Below are 23,319 nucleotides of genomic sequence, written 5' to 3' on the forward strand. Positions count from 1 at the left end.
TTAAAAGGACCATTATTTTCTTTTAGCATTGCAGTCACCTTTGCTATAATCAGTTGACTCTCTTTGGATGAACCTATTTCTAAACTATCTATGTGGTTCCATTAGTCTGTTTTTGAAATTTGTTTGTCAGTATTGCACAGTGTTAATTATTGTGGTTTTATAATGATTTTAGATAATGGTAGGTTAAGTCCTCCAAATTGTGTTGTTCTTCCAGATTATCTTGGATATATTTGTATTTTTCCCATTTGCTTGTAATTTTAGAATCAGTTTGGCTTTTGGTTGGGATCTCATTAAATATATACATTTGGGGGATGATTTATGTATTTTCATTAGAGATTCTTTAATTTCCTTCAGTGACATTTTATAGTAGAGTTATTGCACATTTAAAAAATTTTATTTCTGGGTATATGACATTTTGATGTTATTTTAATTGGCATCATTTTAACTTTCATATTCTATTTGTTAGTAATATAATTGAGTTTTGCACATTGATCTTTTATCCAGTGACTTTGTTAAATTCATTTATAATTCTTTAGTATTCATTAATTCATTTATTATTCATTATAATATTGACTACCAATAATAACAGTGATATATCTTTCCTTCCAATCCTTATGCCTACAATGATTTTCCTTATCTTTTTGCCCTGGATAAGGACCTCCAATTCTATGTGGAACACAAGTGTGCTAGCTGATGTCTTATCTTCCCAGTCTCAGCAGGGAGACTTTTGATATTCTACCATTAAGTATGATGTTTGACATAGCTGTTGTTACTATTTTTATTTTTAGATTCTCTATCTCATAAAGGAAACTCACTTTTATTCAAAATTTAAAAAGTTAAATGGATGTTGAATTTTATCAACTACTAATCATTTACCTTTTCTCCTTTATTTTGTTACTGTGTACTGAATTACTTAGAATGATTTTCAAATGTTAAAAAGCCATACATTTTTAATGTAAATTCCACTTGATTGTGATGTATTGCCCTTTTTTAATATATCACTAGATTATATTTTCTAATGCTTGTTTAGGCCTTTTACATCTATTTTTATGAAGTAAATTGGTTTGTAATTTTCCTTTCTTGTAATATCTTTGTCAGGTTTTGGCCTCATTAAATATGTAACTATGTGTTCCCTTTTTTGTTAATCTCTGGAAGACTTTGTGAAAGATTAGTGTTACTCTTTCCTTAAGTATTTAAAAGAATTCACTGATTTGCCCATCTGGAGAAATATTCGTGGGATGATATTATTCATATATTCAAATGTGAATACAATAGAGAGATACAATAAATTAAATGTGTTAAATACACATAGAAATTATTTAGATTTTCTGTTTATTGGTATGTTTGTTGCTTTTCCATGAATTGTGTATTTTTAAAAATTAATCCCCGCCAGAGGATATGTTTTCATTGATTTTTTTTTTTTTTTTAGAGAGAGGACAGGAGAGAGAGAAACATGGATGTGAGAGAGACACATTGGTTGGTTGCCTCCCCACCCACCCGACTGGGGATTTAACCTGAAACCTGTAGGTGTGTAGGATGATACTCCAACCAACCAAGGTACCTGTCTAGGGTGGAATTGTGTATTTTTAAAAGAATGTAAATTATTCGGATTTTTCTTCTTAATTCTGTGTAGTTTTCAAGAAATTGCCCATTTTAAATAAAGTTTCAAATTTATTGGAACAAAACTTTTCATAATATTCTCCAATTTTTTTCTTAGTATTTATGGAATCTGTATTGATATGCCCCCTTTTCATTCTTGATATTGGTAATTTCTGTATTCTTTTTTCTTGATCAGTCCTGCTAAAGTCTTGTCAATTTTGTTAGTCATTTGCAAAGCCACTTTGAAGCCTTTTTAAAAAATTACTGATTTCTTTGTTATTGCTTTATTCCTGTATATTTGTTTTTCCCTTCTGGTACTTTCTTTAGGTTTCCTTGTGTTCCTTTCTCTACCTTCCTGAGAAGAATGCTTAAATCATTGATTTTCATTCTTTTTTTTTTTTTTTTATAATTATACTTTTATCGCTATAAATGTCCCTCACCACAGCTTTATATGCATCAAATTTTGACGTTTTATTATTTTAAATGATAATTCAGCTCAAAATATATTCTTTTATTTTTACTTTTTTGACCCATGAGTTATTGAAAAGTTTATTGCTTAATTTTAAAACATTTCAGGATTCTCTCATTTTTGTATTTCTGACTTCTAATTTAATTCTACTTCTAGGTATGACTGTAGTTGCCATCAGGCTAACCTTTCTATTGAGAGAAATTTAAAGCAATAATTAAAAAAATGGAACATATGTATTGTACAAGTATAATACTCAGTATTATTTGAACAAGGGGGACATAGAAACAAAGGAGAAATACAAGTGTGTCATAAATTTCTAGCATTGCTTTGGAGATATTTATGGTTTTGCTTACATTCTTGAAGCTAGAGCAAGAAAACAACTTGACCAATACTGCAAAATAAAAGAAAGGGGGAAAAATGAGAAAATGTTCATAAGCTATCACAGTAAGGGTATGGCAAATAGAGCAATGATCCTTCCAGAAGATTTGGTTTTTCTGTGAAAAAACAACTAGTCTTACATTGGATCATAAAGATATGATCCAAGTTTAAATTATTTACAGGGGTCTCACTCAAAAAAGAGGATTTAAGTAAAGGAACAAGAACAAATAAGTGAAGCAAGTTAAAATAAAAAGAAAGTTGGAATGGTAATATTAATATCAGGCAACTGATTGAAGATAAAATATATTCAGTGGCAACTAGGGCTATTTTATATAGCCAACAATTTTAAAATTATGAAAAGCAATATGGAACCAAAATATAAATCAGAAAGGATTAAGACATACAGAGAAATATGGAAAACTGGAATTGTAACCCTGGTCAGTTGCTCAGTGGTTAGAGCATCTGCCCAGGGACCGAAGGGTCGCAGATTTGATTCCTGGTCAAGGACACATATCTGAGCCTTTGGGGTGCATGCAGGAGGCAATCAATGGAAGTCTCTCTCTCACATCAAAGTGTCTCTCTCTCCCCCTCTCCTCCTCCTTTCTCTCCTCCACTCTCTCTAAGAAAAATCAGTGGGGAAAAAAGCTGGAATTGTAGTGGGAAATTTAGTAAAACTGTATTAGGATTTGACAGATTTAATAGACAAAAAAAATAATCAAAGGAAAAGGAATACAATTGATCAATATTATTTAATTCCTATATAAATGAAATATAGAGATTAAAATATATAAAATATTATTAATGTACAACCTCATGCTAGTAATTAGTCAATTTGGATATAATGAATGATTTTCCATGAAAATACAAATTAGGACACCAACTCAAGGATACTGTAGAAAATCTAATTACTAGTAATAATAGAAGGATTAGAAAAATTTGTCACAGAATTAGATTCTTTCATCCTTTCACCCTGAAGTCACTGGACTCTGACTTTATTATTATTTTTTTAATGTGACTTTTTCAGACCCTCGGAGAACAGGTAATACTTTGGCTATGTAATTTGTTCCAGAGTGTGGAAAAGAAAAGGAAAGCTTCTCAGTTCACTTCTCAAGGCTATCTTAATCCTGACTCCAAAATTTGAGGCTGGAGCACACACACACATTGTAATACAATCTCATGTATGAATAGAGATGCTAACATTATTAAAATAGTAACAAATGAACTCTAGAAGTATATTAAAAAATAAAATTCCAGGACCAAGTGAGGCATTTTATATCAATTTAGACAAATATAAATATTCTAAATCAAGTATTTGCAGTTGTTAAAATTACCTAATAATAAGCCTCCAAGAATAACTGAAAAGCTATGTTATAATTAATATGAGGCTTTAATGAGATGGATGGGTATAGGAATGTGTGTGTATGTTTGCACATATTTTATAGAAAAGCAGCGATACCCATTATTGATGAAACGTGTCGGTAAATGAGTCATCTCTTACACTCGTGTATGCTGACTGTAGCGATCAAGTTGGCCGTATGATTTCCTACGTTTCCATAGAACCTACAGTCACTGCCCCTCGCCCACCTCCATGTAGTCACCTTTTTCCTTTTCAGTTTAAATCGCAGTTCATCTTGAGGATGTTTTCCTGTAGAGATGGTCATCTTTGCCTTGCTTTATTTTAGTACTTGTTGGCAAAACCAGAAGCCCGCCGATGCGGTCCCTGTGCCTCAGCTGCACTCTTGCCGCGGGCCTGGGCCGTGGAGCACAGCGCCACGCGCACCCGCCTTCCCCCACGCGCCTGGTCACTCACCTTAAATGTGCCCTTGACGCTGCCCTGTTTTCCCAGTCCGCTCGCTCCCTCATTCCGCCAGATGACTCCTTGATACCTCTGCGCTTGCCTTACGCTTGGAACACCTCCTCCCTCATCCTCGCTTGGCCGACAGCCTTGTTTCCTAAAAGCAGTCGGAAGAGAGCTTCCAGAAGCCATTCCCGCCGCTCATACGAGCCCACCTGCGTCTTTGCTGATATGTTTTCTCTCCTTTTGCTTAGGCTTAGCCTCCGTGACCCTAACAAAGACTGGCCGCTCCGGCTGCACGTTAAATTGCATCTCCTCTCAAGGGCATTGCTCCAGGAATTTACTCCTCTTGCATTATTATGTCGCTCCCTCTCTATTGGATATTTCCTTCAGCATGTAAATATGCTATAATATTTAGACTCTCAAAAACAATACTGAAAAACCGAGACCTAAAAGCCTCTATTGACCTCACTTTCCCGTTCAGCTGCTGCTCCTCTGTCTCCCTTTGTCTGTCTTCAGTTCTCCTCTCACCCTACTGAACCCACTCCAGTGAGGCTTTGGCTCTCTCCGCTCCCCAAAACTGCACTTGTCAAGGTCACCACTGACGTCCGTGCTGCTAAATCTGTTTTTTCAATTCTGAGTCCTCGAGCTGTTGGGCTTTGGCTGTTCTTCCTTGAAAACAGGTTCTTTGTGTGGCTTCCACAGCTTGCACTCTTCCCGCTCTGCTCCTTGGCCTCCCGGTTCCCTCCTCCTCACCCCCTGGCACCTGAATGCAGGACCGTTTCAGGGCTTGGTGCTCAGACTTCTTTCCTGCATCTCACTCTGCAGGCGATATCATTCTGTCTGAAGGCTTTAAATACCATCTCCATGAAGCAAGGGCTTCCTAACTGTTTCTTGAGCTTTGCCCTTGGACTCCGGACTTGTGTGTCCAGCGGGACACCTGAATCTTCACTGGGGTGTTTAGTTGGGACGTCAACCTGTACACATCAGAAATCAAAGCCGCCTCTCCTTCCAACTTGCACTCCCTTCGGTCTCCATCTCAGTAAAGGGAAGCTTCTTTCTTTTACTTGCTCAGGCTAAAAACCATGAAGTATTTTTTGATTCTGTTTCTCTCACACAGCACATTTCATCCTAAGAAAGCCTTTGCTGCTCCCTTCAGGACATCTCCAGAGTCGGACCCTCCTCACCACCTTCCCTCGCCTAGGCCACCCCCAGCCGCAGCCCTCAGCTCCGCTCCTTGCTGTAGCCCTCGCGGCCTCCCACCTCCAGAAAGTCTATTTCTCACACTCCAGTCAAGTTGATCACACTGAAACTCAGTTCAAATGCCCCCTCATGGCTTTCTACCTGCAGCAGCATCCCGTTAGACCATGGGGCCATGAATGACCTGCCTCCCTGGCTTTTTCTGATCCTTTTTGACCTAAGTGCCCACTATTCTGCCCCTACTCATCCTCAGCTACACGGGCTTCAGTGATAGTCCTTGAACTTGCTGGCCGGCCCCTGCCTCAGGGTCAGCGCTCTCCTTTCACTAGATGCCGCTTTCAGTAAGACCTTCCCTGACTCCTTTTTAAAATATCACCTTCCCATGGTCCTTACCCTCCATGCTTTAGTTTTCTTCATAGATATTTTCACCATGTAACCTATTTGTTTTAGATATTGTACTTCATTACTTTATATTTTAATACAAATTCAATGAGGGCTGATATTTTTAGACCTTTGGTTCACTTCTGTATCCCCAGCACCTGGAAAACAGCCTAGAACAAAGTAGGCATTTAAAAAATTGCTGCCCGAATAAGTGAGTGAGCGAATGAATGCCCATGACAGGTGCCCTTGAATGTGCACGCCGCTTGAACCAGCAGTTTCATTTCTCACAACTTATCCCGAGAACATAACTGCTCAGGCGCACAAAGAAACATGAATTGAAGCATTTTTATTAAGAATGAAAACTGGAAGTAGTAACGGGAAACTGGACATTGAATACACTGTGGTGCAGGTATACTGTAGAAAGCCCCGCACCCTTTAAAGGGCCGTGGCTTTGCTTTGATTGACGCGGAAAGACATTCGCAGCGTAGGGCTAAGTTGCAGAGACCGCAAAGTGTTAATATGGGTCATCTCTTTTTTATTTTATTTATTTATTTTTAAACATATCTTTATTGATTTCAGACAGAGGAAGGGAGAGGGAGAGAGAGAGACAGAAACATCAATGATGAGAGAGTCATTGATCAAGCCCACAACCCGGGCATATGCCCTGACCGGGAATCGAACCCTGATCGCCTGGATCCTAGGTCAATGCTCAACTGGTGAGCCATGCCCGGCCAGGCAATATGGGTCATCTTTTGACAGCAGGACCATCAGTGATCTTAATTTCCTCCCTCGCGCTTTTGTGTATTTTCTATTTTTTCTCATTATAACCTATGACTTTATATCAGAAAATTCTATGTTTATATAAAGCAGGTTGTCAGATTTTTCACAAGTAGCCATAAGCCTTCGCTCTTTCTGCTGCTTCTTCCGATAAGGTAGGACTACGTAGCCTGGGGTCCGTGGATGGGCTTCACGGAACCTGTGAACATATTGTGAAATCGGTAAGTCACGGTTTCCACACGCTTACACGTGTGCATTTTTAGATTAAAGTTGCCCATATGCTTCAGTGGGCCTTCCTCAGCGGGTGAGAGTGTGCTCTTGCATTCATTCTTGATGAGCTAGAGGAGGTCATCTTCCTTCAGCCGGCTACATCTTTAACCCCTTTTCCCCCTGTCTTTCTCTAGTTTCCACCTGCTTGGTCTCAGTCAAAACTAAGTGAGTTGAGGTAATGAGAGGGCCTAGTATTAAGCAGGTGCTATCCTCTATCCAGGGACTTATTTTAACTCCTCAACCCGCATGGATACCCTTGTGCTGAGCGGCATCCGCTTATCAGTGCACTACCATATCTGTTCTTTCTCAGTCCATCAGACTTAAATTGATATTTCTGAAATCCACACACTGCCCTTCAGTACTCCTCCCCCTGAAGATCATAGCACAAAGTATTTTTCTTAGAATTTGTTTGTATCTTACTGGCCTTATCACGAATAGGAATAAATTAGCTCCATTTCATGAGTGGCCATTTTTTCTTTTATCTTATTGTAAACTCAGCTACGTAGGGTAATAAGATGGAGAGGTAATAATATCACGTTGGAGGCCAGGGCTTCAATCATGAATTAATTCCATTTGCTTCCCATCTTTGCCCTTGGTGATAGAATTTTGGCTCCTAGCTCTATTATTTTTGGAGATGCTTTGTTATCCTCACTGATCTAGCTACATTCCTCTTCTTGCAGCCAGACTTTTATAATGGTGTTATAATTAGTTTTGAAATAGCTCAATTAATTTTCACAATAATGTGTTTATTATGGGACATCTCTGAGCTTCAGTGTTATTTGCCCTCTTCACTGTCATATTTTCAGTGGTCATAGTAAGTATTTGCTAGAATAAATGAACTAACAAGTCATAGTTATTTTTTTAACTCCTCCTCTTTTTAGACTTTAATATAAGGAAGGTCTCTGTTTTATGAAAATGAAATGGCCTCAGGAAGTCATGAGTTGTTAGTCACTGGATGTATTCAAATAAACTGGATGACCATATGATGGGAATATCATAGATGAGATTCAAGCATCATTGTTTGGGTAGATTCTCATTAAACTACCTTTTGTTTGAGATTCATGTTTGTTTCAATTAAAATCCACCTTGAAAATTTGCTGATGTTTAAATAGCATGCGTAAATATGTCATAGGAAGTATAAATCATGATCATGATGTGTATGGAGTGCTTACTCTGTTCAGGAACTGTATGAAGTAATCACTTTTATCACTTGTTTCACTGAATTCTTACAATGACCATATAAGGGTGCAACTCTTTTTCCTATTTGATAGGGGAGGAAACAGAGGCTTGGAAATGTTTAACTTGCCAGGTTAGTAAACTGTGGAGACAGGATTATGACTCTAAGTCCCCTTAAATTGCTGCATTATAGCACCTGGCAACAAGCAAAACATTTTAACAAAAACAGAATCAATATGGTTCGACTGAGGGATGCCAAAAAATACACTTTTTCTCCCCAACTGTCCCATCTCCCGCAATATCTGAGGGACTCACTGGAAGTAGCGAGGTGAAATAGTCAATTTTCTGTGACAAATGAACAAATCTACCTAATGATAATTTTGGCCCTACCACTGGACTTCACTTTTCATATTTCATTGGTTATGCCAGGACCCACATAATATTAATTGACTCACTTAAAATTGTATCCAAATTGCTTGTTACTCACAGATCTGGCTATCAGAGGCTGGACTTTATTATAAATGATGCCTAATTGGGATTATTAACAAATAATAACAATAGATACTGTTTATGGAGTTCTTATGTTTTAGACACCTGCTTTATATGGATTATGACACTGAGTTCTCATTGTACAGATGAGGAAACTGAGACAGTGAGAGATCGGGTCATAGGTAGTGAAGCTGACCTGGGCTTTCAGTTCCAAAGCCTGTGCATGAAATTCCTTTGCAATTGTGCCAGCCATGAACTACACTAAAGATATATTTGGCACTAAGAGTGCATGTGGCTTTCTTTTCCAGGTGATTAATTTACAACTGGCTTAGAGCTTAATGTACTGAGATGATCTGATCTTTTTTCTACTTAGGTTTAATTTAAGGCAGCAGAAAAATTCTCCTCTCATGTTGTGTGCAACCTTTTTGTCGGATGAGACGTGGCTTTATTTTTACCCTTGGGTCTTGAGTTATGAAGGAGGCTGTTAAAATGTTAAAATGAAGGATGCCCTGCCACTGTTGCCTACTTCTCTGAAGCTTAATCTTGAATTAGTTTATATTTCTTTCAATGCAAAAGATATGTGAGTAACAAAGCCATAAATTGTGATAAAGGGTGAACTTTATTTCTGATTTTAGTTGCCTCTCAAAATTATTAATAACAAATCAGGAAGACATGATATGTTCAAGTGTGACAAATTATCTTCTTGGGATTTAAAATGTGACTTTTAATTAAAGGTAGTAAATACTCATTAAAGATAAAAGGGAAAATAAAGGACAATAAAAGGAAGGTTAAAAAAATTACTTATGACCCAGCTGGCATGGCTCAGTGGTTGAGTGTCAGTGTATAAACCAGGAGGCCACAGTTCGATTCTGGGTCAGGGCACATGCCCAGGTTTCAGGCTCCATCCCCAGTAGGGGGCATGCAAGAGGCAGCTGATCGATGTTTCTCTCTCATTGATGTTTCTCTCTCTCTCCCTTCCTCTCTCTGAAATCAATAAAAACATATTAAAAATAAATAAATAAAAAGTATATAAAAAGTTTAAAAAATGACCCATATTTCTATCACTCAATCACTTTTTAAAACATTGATACGTTTTGTTTGAATTGCATATTTCTCCCATGATCAAATGGTAATGTATCAGTTAGGATTCTTGGTTGTAAAGGGACTTTGGAGGTGGTGGGTGGGAGGGCAGCTGACAGAGCTGATGGGATCCTGAAGCAGCAGAATTTGGAACAGGCAATAACTGGAGGCTCCCTGGTGGGCCAGCAAGCAGGAAAGAGAATGCAGAATGACCTTAACATAACTGAGTGGAAGCTGCTGGCCCTGCACAGTGCAGGTTCCTTCCCTCCCTTCCTGGCTGTGCTCCATTAAGAATCTGAATCTTGAGAAAGAGGGTCTGATTGCTGCGGTGTGTCATGGGCCTGCCCCTGGCTGTGACCTGGGAAGGAAGAGAAGGATTTGACCTCTTTGCTTTTTGAAATGAGAAAGATAGCTCATATACTATCTTTATTGAGTGTTTTGTTTGTGCACAGTAATGTTCCAAGTGCTGTCTTAAATCAGCTCTTTCAGATCCTCACAGAAGTCCTTTGAGGCAAGTATGATTCCCATCCTCATATTAGAGCTGAGCAATCAAATGAGGTCCAGAGAGGAGAAGTGGCTCACCACCGCCATGAGGGGTGCAGGAATGTTTAATCTCTTTGCTCTGCTTGGCCTTGGGGCAGTGGGGGGAGGGGAAGCAGGCCTGCCTCTCACAGAGACATCACCAATGGGGAACACTAGAGTTCCCAAAATGAATATGACTGTTACTAGAAAAATGATTCATTAAAAGGCCTAGTGTTCATTGCAGATACTTTTAATTCATAATTATGCGATAATCATATTTTCCTGAGATTTATGTCTCCATACAAGTTTATGCATCTTACAGTGACTGGTTTTGAAGCTATGGGTCAACTCCTTTTCAACTTTTTTTTCTTATTTTAATGAGAATTAATTTTAATTGAATACTAGATATATACTGGACATACTTTTAAGTGTTTTACATCATTATTTATTTTTTCTTTATTAAATGTTTTTCGTATTCTATATTTCATTTTTTAAAAACTGAGTGATGCTAATGAAAATGTAACTATTGGTCAAATATTTAACTTCTGAAAGGTTATTCTTGTTTATGGGGCATAGTGTCAGCTTCATTGTTATTAAAGGCTACTTTCGTGCCTCAAGTTCAGGAATTCAATATAGGTACCATTTCTAATAACAGCTAGAGGAGGATGGCAATAACAGGGCTTATGCCTCAGTGGGTTAAGGGTGACAACTATATAGCAATGGGCCTGTGGGTTTGCTAATGTTATTTTTTTTAAAAATGCAGACGCCTCTCTGTCATTATAGAATTCACTAGTTGAACTAATAATGACTACCTGTTATTAAATAATATAGAAACTCTGGTGTTTTTTGGATCAAAAACTAAACAAGTTTTATTATTATTATTTTAAAATATATCTTCATTGATTTCAGAGAGGGGAAAAGAGAAGGAGAGAGAGAGGTAGAAACATCAGTGATGAGAGAGTCATTGATCGGCTGCCTCCTGGGGATCGAGCCCCCGACTGGGGATCGAGCCTGCAACCCGGGCATGGGCCCTGACCGGGAATTGGACCCCGATCTCCTGGATCCTAGGTCGATGCTCAACCGCTGAGCCACGCCCTGCCAGGCAAAAACAAGGAGTTTTATTCTTAATAACTTCTAACTATGGTTTATGTTCTTGACTGCTTGGTTTCTTTTTAAATCTAAAATAGAATTTTACTACATATTATGTTAAAAATTAATACATAATTAATGAAGAAAATTCAAAGATATAAAAATATATTTAAGGTTTTTCCCATTCTTTCCCCATAATTGTACCCCTTGAGGTAACCACTCTTAACATTTGACACGTATCCTTCTTGATTGTTTCTTGTGTAAATACACACATAGTTTTTGCAGACAAAATGGAATTCTATAGAGAGCTCTTCTGTTTTGTTTACTCAGTAGTAAACTGTGACATTGTTTTATTTCTGAATGTCATTCTTCTGTAGAGTGGCATAGTGTTTTAGAATATGGATGTATCATAATTACTCTGAGTAAATAGTTGGCATTTTATCAGTTTTTTAATATTTTAAATAAATCTGCAGTCAGAACCTTCTGCGTATATCATTGCTAATTTGTGCAGTTATTTTACATGGATTGGTAGATTTGAAATTGTGATTTAAAGTGTATGTACATTAAGTGTATTGATAGTTTTAGCAAACTGCCTTTTAAGAAGTCACTGTAAATTTATTTTGCTACAAATAGTACGTCATAGTGTTTATTTTTCCACATTCTTATTGGCACTAGATATTATTACATTTTGATTATTGCTTATCTGATTGGTAAATCCATTAAGTTGCTTTTCTTATTGATTTGCAGGTGCTTTTCATTAACCACTGACATATCATGTATTTAATTTTATCTTATAGAATGTAATTTATGGTTTACTTTTATTTATACTATTTTTTTTTCTGTTGAGGACTTTTTAAATTTTATGTAGTTAACATGTAATTGATCTATGTTTTAATTTATAGTTTCTGTTTTATTCTAAATTCTTGCCTCTTTCAATTATGGCTAATTTCTGGCTTCTACAGTTTATTCCCAGCAGTATACAAAAATGTGTAGTATTTCTTACAAATCGAAATAAAGAAAAACCTCTGTTGACTGTATCTTTCATCAGCTGCCTTTCAGTTTCTCCCAAAGTGTCTGTACCTGTTATCTCTTATTTCTGTCTGCTGTTCTCTCTTGAGCCTACTTCAAGAAGGCTTTATTTTCTATAAGATTTTCTGGAATAGCTTTAGGGTCACCAGAAAACTGATTTGCTAAATCCAGTGGTTCAGTCTTTATCTTATTTGACCTATTAGTAGTATTCGATGCAGTTCATTACTCCCTCTTCCTTGAGGCACCTGCTTCATCACTAGGCCTTTGGGACACCATTCTCACTTTTCACTCGTCTAATCTTACTAGCCACACTTATTGTTTTTTGTTTGTTTTTGCTGGTTTCTCCTCAAAATGTGAAAGTGCCCTTCTTTCATCTGTAGTAATTCCTGAGGTATTCCCCATGCCTTCATGGCTTTCAATACAATCTATATGCCTTTGACTTCCAAATTTTTATCTCTACTAGGGACCTGTTTCCACCTCAGACATGTCCTCTCTTTTTTATTTTTTTCATTCTGGAATGTAAAGCTCTTTTTAATTAAAATCTAGTTGACATACAGTATTATATTAGTTTCAGGTGTACAACAGTAATTTGACATTTGCATGCTTTACGAAGTGATCACCGCGAGGTGTCTAGTAACCATCTGTCACTGTACAAAGTTACTGCAACATCATCTACTGTATTCCCTGTGCTGTTCTTTACATACCCAGGATTTATTTATGTTATAACTCTAAGTTTGCAACTCTTAATCCCCTGACAACATGGAAAGACCTAGAGGGTATCTTCAAAATAAGTCAGAGAAAGACAACTACTGTATCATTTCAGTTATATGAGTAATATAAAAAAATGAAACAAATGAGCAAACAAAACAGACTCATACATACAGACAACACACTGATAGTTGCCAGTAGGCTGGGCGGTGAGAGGATGGCTGAAGCTGTGAAGGGGATTAGGAGGTACAGACTTACAGTTCTGCATGTCCTCTTGAGTGTTCATGAGGTTCCTTAAACATAACACATCGAAGTTTAAAACTTGATTCAAATTATATCAGTTTGTCTTCATTTGATAATGTCTTGGTTTCTTCCCAATTTCTGAGAGTATTTTTGCTGGATATAGGATTCTTGGCTGATAGATTTTTCTTTCATCCCATGAAAAATATTGTGTCACTGCCTTCTGTTTCCATTGCTGCTGCTGAGAAATCCACTGCCATTCCAATTTCCCTTTTCCTATATATAATGTATTGATTTTTTTTCTGTATGCTTGTAATATTTTTTCTTTGTTTTTAGTTTTTAGAAATCTAATTATGATGAGTATTTCTTTAAGTTGGTCTTGTGTGGGGTTTGCTTAGATTCTTGAATCTGTGAGTTTGTTTCTTGCCAAGCTTGGGAAGTTTTCAGTCATTATTTAGTCAAGTACTTTTTCAGCCCATCCTCTTTGTCTTCTTTTATGGATTCTAATTATACAAATCTTAGACCTTTTGTTATAGTTTCACAGTTCTCTAAGACTATTTTCCTCCTGTTGTTCAGACTGGGTAATTTTTATCTTTCGGTTAACTGATTCTTTTCACGGTGCCCTTCATTCTACCGGTTATCCTGTCCTTTAAGCCTTTTATTTCAGTTATCATATTTTCCAGTTCTAAAACTTCCGTTTGATTCTTTGTTTATTTGGTTTTTCTATTTCTTTGCTGAGGTTTTCTGTTTTTCGTTGTTGTTGTTGTTTCAAGTGTATTCAAATATATCTGTTATTGCTTCTTTTTATCAGTGATTCTTTAAAATCTTTGTCAGGTAACAACATCTTTATCATCTTGCTGTTAATATCTATCTATCTATCTATCTATCTATCTATCTATCTATCTATCTATCTATCAATCTCTATCTATCTGTCTCTCTCTCTCTGTCTCTCTCTCTCTCATCTATCTATCTATCTATCATCTATCTATCTATCATCTATCTATCTATCTATCTATCTATCTATCTATCTATCTATCATCTATCTATCTCTATCTATCTATCTCTATCTATCTATCTATCATCTATCATCTATATCTATCTATCTATCATCTATCTATATCTATCTATCTATCTATCTATCTATCTATCTATCTATCTATCTATCTATCTATCTATCTATCTCTCTATCTCTATCTCTCTATCTATCTATCTATCTATCTATCTATCTATCTATCTATCTATCATCTATCATCTATCTATCTATCATCATCTATCTATCTATCATCATCTATCTATCAATCATCATCATCATCATCTATCTATTGTCTTTTTGTCATTAATTTGAGATCTTTTTGGTCTTGGTATGGCCTATGGTTTTCAGTTTAAACCTGCTCATTCTTGTATCATGTTCTGAGGCTTGGATCTTGTTTCCACTCCCTGTTTTACCTAGATTTCTCTGACACTGCTTTGTCAGGATGGGAGAGTGCCTCCTTCTTACTCACAGGAGGAAGTTGAAGTCTGGGTTCTCCACTTGACCTTCTGTTAAGAACTGAAGGGGAGCTTGTATTACTCCTGGGTGAGGGTAAAGTTTCCCGCTCGCCACATGGCCTCTGCTGGTAGAGATGGTCTTATTACTGCCGTGTGCTGAAAGCCCTGACTCTGCTGAGCTTCCTCTGACACTGTCACAGTCAGGAGAGTAACAGTGCTTTGTTACTGCCTTTGAGGGCGGGACACCAAGCTCCTCCTCATGTGGTCTCCACTGATGCCGGGAAACTTTATGACTGGCCAGCTGAGCTGGGTTAAAAGTCTTCTCTCACCACCCTAGCGGAGGTGTTGGGTACATCATTTCTGCCTCAAGATGATGAAAATCCAGTGTCCCCATTTAGCCCTTGCTGGCATGATTGAGGGCGTGACCATGGTTTTTTTCTTTGGTGTTTGACTGGAATGAAGAGATTATTTTCTAAAAGTTTTTGCCTTGCCAGTCTCCCTCTTTCTTGGTACTCGGGCTAGAGAGAGCAGACTGTTTCTTCTCCCCCCCCATCGCATCGCTTGGTATTTCCAGGCTGCAGGCTTCTTCAGTTCCAAGTGTGCATATATGAGGCAGAAAGAAAACCCAGGGAGCTCACCATTGTCTTGTTCCTCGGGTCCTGAGTCCCTCGCTGTTTGTTTTTTGACTTCCATCTTTTAGACTCTTCTTAGGTTTGTTTCATGATATAATGTCCCGTTGGTCTTAGGGGGAGGGACGGGGAAGCACACCTCCTCCGCCCTTCTGGAGCCGAGGTCGTGGCAGCCGCCCGTGAACGGCACCGTCACCGGGCCCCTGCGCTCTGCCCCGTGCAGGTACCTGGAACTCGAAAGCAGCGGCCACCGGAACGAAGTCAGGCTGCACTACCGCTCGGGCCGCCGCGCGCACACCGAGGTCTTTCCGTACATTTTGGCCGATGACAAGTGGCACAAGCTTTCCTTGGCCGTCAGTGCCTCCCACCTGACTTTACACGTTGACTGCAATAAGTAAGTGACATGTTCGCAGTTCAGGGCATGGGAGATGCTAAGAAATGACTGCCGCTTACCTTACTGGCTCGCTGACATTACTTACCTGATGTTTCTTATTTTGCAGAATATATGAGAGAGTGGTGGAAAAGCCCTCCATAGACTTGCCTGTGGGCACAACATTTTGGCTGGGACAGAGAAATAATGCGCACGGATATTTTAAGGTATCTTTTGACTAAAGTCTGAGCATAAGCGTATATATAAATGCTTTTTGATGAGTTTGGAAAAGTGCATTTTACTGTTTATGGTGTGAAACAAAATGATTTGTGTAGTTTTTTTCTATTTGTTTATTTCTATTTTGGCTTTTTTATGCTATGTGTTATTTAGCTGACAAACACCACTTTCTCTTTTTCCCCTAATGAGTTTGATCTTTAGACATTCAGAGAAGATCACAAGACTACAAGCAGGGCAGTTAACATATCATTCTCGAAGTTAGGCATTCAAAGTAATAAAAGTCTAAAATGTTAGTATATAAATAAACTCTCCACTACTGAAATATAAAGTTTGATGATACTTTCACAGGGATATTATTAATAGAGAATTGAAAGCTTTTTAATATTTATTATTCATGGTCTCCTTATACACTAGAAAGTGAGAAAGCAATATATATATGCACAAATATATATATATATATACACACACAAACATATATATGTATACACACAAAAAAATCTATCAAAAGTAGAAAGTAGCCCAGCCAGTGTGGCTCAGTGGTTGAGGGTTTACCCATGAACCCGGAGCTTATGGTTCGATTTCCAGTCAGGGCACATGCCTGGGGTGCAGGCTTGGTCCCCAGTAGGGGGCTTGCAGGAAGCAGCTGATCAATGTTTCTCATTGATGTTTCTATCTCTCTCCCTCTCCCTTCCTCTCTGAAACCAATAAAAACATAAAGTAGAAAACAGTCGTAATTTATATCTTTTTCTTAATGTTTACTTAGAGACACACTCTGTAGAATTCCACATTGTAGAGGATCTAAAAGACATGCCACTTAACTTTCTGTATTTAAAGGAATAAAATCCAGAATGTTTCTTGTTCCATAAGTGTAATCATTTGTTCCCCAGTGACTATGATACACAAGTGGCCTGGCAAATGGTTGTTAAAAGAATGATAGGGGGTGTGTCCAACTCGTGGAATTTTAGGTGGAGGAGGTACCGATAACTTTAAAATTGTATTCTAAGCAGGGTTTATAATTCTAGAATGGTGTTTTTAAAAGTGAAACTTCATCTGTTACCTGGAAACCATGTGCTTTGAATATGTTATTTCATCTAATCCTAGTCTTGCTGGCTTTGATGCAAGGTCTTTTTTGCCCTTTCTTCCCCTCTTCACATATGCATAAACCTGCTCATGGAGGTTAAGTAGCTTCTCTGAAGCTAGTCACGGGGAATTGGTCCCATTTTTGCAAATCCTGAAAATTCAATGCTGTTTTCCCATGTAAGGGATGGCAAATTTGCGCCGTGAGTGACAAGTCTCTTCTCTATTTAATCATAACAGTCTTTCCCATGGAGCCCAGATGAGGCCTCAGAATCCTTCTCATACATTAATTATGTGCACTACTCTAGGGATCATACTTTTATTGTTGACTGAATGGTGCCTACTAGAGATGTGCTGTGCACATATACACAGTAGCCTTGTTTTTATCTTGCCTCTTCCAAGTGATAGGAGTTTTTATATAAATTGCCCCCTCAATTTAAACCCAAGCAGACAACAGGTCCAGCACTTGCCACAGAACACTAAAATGCTTATCCTTCACATTGCCATTCTTTTTGTACCACGCCATTAATCAGATAAAATAGCTAGAAGGTTATTGGTCAGTGTTTGGTAAATCTTTATCCAAAATTGTCTTGAAAATATGTTGGTACCATCACTCCTGTCACTAGACTTTCTGTTTGCGTTTCTCAAAGAGATAAAGTGAAATAATATTAAAGAAAATATACAAAGTTGATGAAAGAAGAGAGGAGGGTGGTTGGTGAAAGGGGCAGCTGGAGAGTGTCTGATGAGGCCATTCCTGAGCTACCTTTTGGCCATTGCTTTCAGAGTCCCAAAAGCTGGAAGCTAATTACACCTTAATGACTGAGGATGCATGTAAATTTTGCCTAGAAACATGTAATGTGGCCTTCTGTAAAATGTGTTATTTCCAGCTGGCATTTAAAAAATTTCATGCTAAACTTTCTGTACTCTTAAGGACTTGTCACTGAGGCTTGTATAGCTGTTTAATTTATCTCTTGTCCTTTTCGAGTTGAGATATTAGTTTTAAAAGATTGCCCTGAAAAATGAGAAATGCTCAAATGAGCATTGCTTTTATAACTCAGTTATTCTGTTCTTTTCTTTTGATGATTGCAGTTAATTTAAAATTGGTATCAATTTTACCGTTGCTGAAACCAGGAATGATTTTCAGGTTGATTTTTAAAGGTCATTTTCAAGACTTACTTCAGTGGCTAAGTAAAAATAACTTCTCAAAATAACATGACTATTGCCTCTTAATTATATCTTGACATTTGACCTTCAGGCTTTAAAAATATTATCAATAAGAGAGCCCATGGGTAATCATCTATTTTCCCTTATGTATTCCTTTCCCTTTGGTTTGAAGTCAAAGCAATGTATTAAAAAAGATTTTACTCAGGGATTTTGGTGATTCTATCCTGTAATGTTTTCCTTTGTGAACTTGATGAACATAATTTGGGTAGATGAAAGTAATATGGTTTTTATTTAATTTTTCATACACAGGGTATAATGCAAGATGTGCAATTACTTGTCATGCCCCAGGGATTTATTGCTCAGTGCCCAGATCTTAATCGCAGTAAGTCCATTAGGTTTTGTGTTGTGTGATTAAAGTGTGCTTCTTGCTTAATTTTGTCCAGGATGTCAGTTTGAAATTGGAGTTTCCTATATGAGTTGCCAGCATAGGCTTAACCAGATTGAACTCCTTATAAATACAACTTGACCCATATAGTGTTTGCAATTTCAGCCTGTCCAACTTGCAATGACTTCCACGGACTTGTGCAGAAAATCATGGAGCTGCAGGACATTTTGGCCAAAACATCAGCCAAGGTAAAAGCTACTTAGAAATACAGTGTGGGGGAGCTCAAAAACCCTTGAGGTTCTTTATAGATATTTTTATAACCATAGATGTTCACCTTTGAGACTTTTTTTATACTACACTCTTTGCTAAGGTTAAATCTAAATCTAAATCCCTTGCATAAGGAAAGGGCTTATAAATATTCAAACCCTGGCCATCTATATAACAAATGATTCAATAAGTCATGAATAAGGCAGATTACCTGTTTTTTATACTGCTTATTACAACAGGATTTATTGTTTATTTTAGTGTTTATTTTAATGAGTTTTTCTTTAAACAGAAGGAGAGGATATTGTAAAGAATGTGGACACTAGGATTATGTGAAGGAAATGGTCCCACAAATGCTTTCTACACTGTGTTGCAGTTGTAGGATAATTCACTGTCTTACCTACAATTTTATCAGGCTGTTGTCATTTACATAGTACTCACTAATAGCTTGAAAGTTGTGTTGTATAGGGAGGATTTGTTTCTGACACAATATAAATTTTAAAATTTATGATTTCACTTGAGTTGACATAGTCATGAAATTAAACATTTTTACAAATGGAAAGCGCTTCTCTGTATTGTGGGCGATGCTATTTTGACTTAGCCTTCACTTATATCTTATAAATTAAACTTTTTTTCCAAAGGCAAGAACAAATTTACAAAAATAAGAGGGAGAAAATCCTCTTTTTTAAATTAAAGTTATAAATATATTTATAAAAATCGGTGATGGGCACAGCCATCGTTACTGCTATACACTAACACAATCGGATGACTGCCGGAGTATTTTTGATTTGTGCATCGCTGGAATGGTGAGCAGTCTGAACCCCTTTCTTTGTGCCGCAGTTGTCTCGGGCTGAGCAGAGAATGAATAGGCTGGATCAGTGCTACTGCGAGAGAACCTGCACCGTGAAGGGAACCACCTACCGAGAATTCGAGTCCTGGACAGACGGCTGTAAGAACTGCACGTGCCTGGTATGGCTTTCGCTGGATTTCAGAGGAAGGGACCTCGGATGCCCCCACTCTTTAAAAATTTATTAAAATAATGTAATCATGAAAATTTTAAGACCCATTTCCATAAGAAAGGCACAACACTAACGTGGCCAGCAAACCCGGTCACATCTAAAGAACCGTGTGCTGCATTATTAAAGACACTTTCGAGCCTGTAAAGATTGTTATGGCTCAGGAATGCTATAACATTTAAATTTATTGGTACACACATGAACTGAGCAATTTAAATTGGTTTAGTAGGTGATTCTCAAAGGATTCTATCCTGTGATCCTTAGCATTTCCAGGAATTTCCCCCTCACATATTTATTAATGTATTTTAATAAAACTAAATTGAATGCAGCATGAAATACTGTGACCAGATTGGTGCATATAAACAAATGATGGAGTTTAATTAAGATCATCTTTAAGTGTTTGCTAATATAGTGGAATACAAATTATAGGGTTTAAATAAATATGATTTCTCTAGTTGCTCACTAATCAAGTAGAATATTTAGTGCATTATTATTATTTCAAACTTCACAAGCAGTTTGGTTTTGAACTTCCAAATTCCACACGAATTCATCTATTAAAACTGGTTAACTGGAAAGAAATCAGAGGTCTATGTGAATTAGTCTTTTTTTTAAAAAAACTTCCCCAAGTCCATCAAGTTTATTCAAAAGCAGAATATCACGCATGTAAAAAAGTCGAAGGTAGCACACACGTGTGTGCATGCGTTATGTGATTTTTCTATTCAGGGACATATTATGCTCCTACTAAAGTCATAGCCCTTTCAAAATACAGGAAAGCCTTCCCAATTTGTTAATTGGGGGTCAAAAATTCAACTGAGTAAAACACGAGATGTGGTATAGTGAGGTCCATAAAATGACTAGAACAGCAGCTAGCAACCTGGGAGTCCTAGATGACCTCCAGGAATCAAATTCCTTGCCACTCTGCCTGTAGGTTGGCACCTCTTGTGGTGAGTGTCCGTGCCACCTCCACCTCTTGGTGGCAGCCTGTGCCATCCTAAATGCCCAGGGGCAGATTCCGAGTCCTGAGGCTGGGCCTTCAGGAAGGCTGCAGTTATTTTCCTGGTCTGTTGATACTCACTTGGTGAGTAATGTGGGGAGACGCGTGTCCCAGGCTCACTGTTGGCTGCTGTCTCCAGTCAGCATGTGCCATCCCCCCACCCCCCCAGCCTCATCCACCTCGCTGCACAAGGCGAGAACCCTGGCGCAGTTACAGTCACTCGCTGGACAGAAGGTGGGAGCCAGTCGCCAGCTGTGTTCTGACCCAGTTTGTATTGCTGTGGGTCTCGGTGTTATGGGTTTTATTGTATAATGAACAGAGAGAAGAGGGGTATTCATGAAATTTTGTGGGAAGACTTTGAAATTTAAGAAGCAGATTTAAAAAATACTTGAAGACTACCAAACTGCAGCTTGGAAATTCCCTAAATGTTGTTTTCTTGTCAGAATGGAACCATCCAGTGTGAAACTCTGATCTGCCCGGATCCTGACTGCCCACTTAAGTCGGCTCCTGCATACGTGGATGGCAAGTGCTGTAAAGAATGCAAATGTGAGCATAACTTTTATGATGAATACTTCCTCTGGCAAAAATAAAGCTTTGTGTTAATAAATATTCACCCATCATTGGTTCAATCTGGGCAAGCTAAATAACTTCTCGAAATGGTGGAAAATAGGAAGAACACCTTTTCTCTTTTGGTTGATCAGTTCTTTTCCATTTAAAAGGCTCTACTTTATTTTAGCAGAGAAATCTTTTCTTGGAGGAATTTATTCTGCATAATGACAGTAATAGAAAGGTGTAAGAAACTTAGTGGAAGGTATTTCTCTCATTCCACTACTTGACATAAATAGGTCAAAAATGGTCTACTTTTAGTCATTATAACCTAGAAAATCCATGATACAAGTTACATTCAACAATAGATGATATGCCAGCTTCGTTAGCCCAAATCACAGAAGTCCACATTGTTATAGAATTGTCCATTATGGACAAGGCCATGGCCTTTTATTCACAAAAAGAGGCTCACACCACTGAGTAAGCAATTGTCCTGCTGTATAGCAGCCATGCAGTTCACTTCTGATGTCAGGAGATGCTCTTTGAATTCCTAGCTGTCCTGAAATGGGTTCATTCAAGAACAGAAAGCATTGCATCTGTGTTACTTATACTTTAAAAGGCTGCCCTTAAATCCTTGTTTAAAGGAGCATTTAAAATTTAGCAATTATTGCTCAAAGGGAGAGAGGAACATATATGAAAAGTAAGTTGTTATAAAGTGCATCTGTAGAATATATAGGGCTGTGTAAGTGCAGTATAATCATATACATGCAGAGACAGAGATAAATGGGAAGGGAGGGAAAGGGCAAGGGTAGAAGAGAAAGAGGGTTATTTCTCTGGCCCATTTCCATTGCCATTGCCACACCTCAGTCACCTACACAGTGTGCAATGTGCTAACTGCTGGTGAGAGCGACAACTGTCAGAGGAAAATCAGGGAGTTGTTTTGTAGTTCATTGATTTAATTTTCCCAGGAGCTCATTTATATTTAATTTTATTAGCATTTACATTGAAGCCAATCCATTTCGTGAAAGTGTATTAGCCTCAAGTAGCTTTGGCTGAACCAGGAATGCTTCAATGTAATTGTTCTTACCCGTGTCACTAGCTCATTTCCTTGGTGAGAGGTAATCTGAGTTTTTCCTGGGATATGCCTTAATTACTAAAAGCTAGTGGCAATGTTCTGTAGTTTTCTTTGTAGAGAGTTGGATATAGGAGGAAGAAGGGCCCTCCATAGGGCCTTCTATTCATAACATGACAAGAGCAGGAGTTAGACTTTTTGCTTTAACTTCTTTTATTCTTTTTTTCCACCAATACTTGTATATTTTTTCCTGTGAGTCTGATATATCTGCATTAAGTGGTGTCGATTTTATTAGAGATGGGCTGATTGAAATGATCATCATGATAGATGCATTAGTCAGAAGTACTGAATTTCTATTCTGATTTTACCGTTTGTCTCTGTTACCAACAGTAAACTGCCTACTAAATCAGACTATACTTGAAATCACCCCAACAACATGCAGTTAGACTCACTGAAATGGTAAAATATTTTGAGATTCATAAATGCAAAGTGCTTCTGGCAGGCTTTGGTGTCAATGATGGAAAATCTACTGTGTTTGCTTCGTATATAAAACAGTGAATGCTGCACCTAAGTGATCAGTGAGGGGACCACAACATCACTGAAGAAATGCCAGAATAATTCATCTGAGTCTTTCATTTTATGTGGTTAAAAATAGCAAGGACAATGTGACTGTCTTTCTGGTCATATTCAGTGACATTAGTGTCATGGAATATAGAGGATTTATGTCTGTCTGTTTGTATTTCTAGTATTTGAACTTCCAGTTCTGATGAATTCAGCACTTTACTAGAGCTAGCAAGGTTTTTTCATAGAATTTTTTTCTCCTAAGGGAAATAAGCATTTAGTTTATATGGTAAATGTTCTGAGGGATTTTTTGA

At 37.7% G+C, this 23,319-nt stretch overlaps 1 protein-coding gene across 2 annotated transcripts in view; it reads left to right on the forward strand.

Moving 5' to 3' along the window:
* Window positions 1-23,319, forward strand: part of NELL2 (neural EGFL like 2) — a 280,535-nt gene that overhangs the window by 63,135 nt on the left and 194,081 nt on the right. For both annotated transcript variants that reach the window (XM_081129767.1, XM_081129768.1), the window contains exons 5-10: window positions 15,543-15,713; window positions 15,820-15,916; window positions 18,477-18,549; window positions 18,718-18,800; window positions 19,657-19,785; window positions 21,270-21,372. In XM_081129767.1, coding sequence (XP_080985893.1) covers window positions 15,543-15,713; window positions 15,820-15,916; window positions 18,477-18,549; window positions 18,718-18,800; window positions 19,657-19,785; window positions 21,270-21,372 — 656 coding nt within the window. The remainder of the gene's footprint in view (window positions 1-15,542; window positions 15,714-15,819; window positions 15,917-18,476; window positions 18,550-18,717; window positions 18,801-19,656; window positions 19,786-21,269; window positions 21,373-23,319) is intronic.

Source organism: Miniopterus schreibersii (assembly GCF_964146895.1).
Source record: "Miniopterus schreibersii genome assembly, chromosome: 2".
NCBI classification, from domain to species: domain Eukaryota; kingdom Metazoa; phylum Chordata; class Mammalia; order Chiroptera; family Miniopteridae; genus Miniopterus; species Miniopterus schreibersii.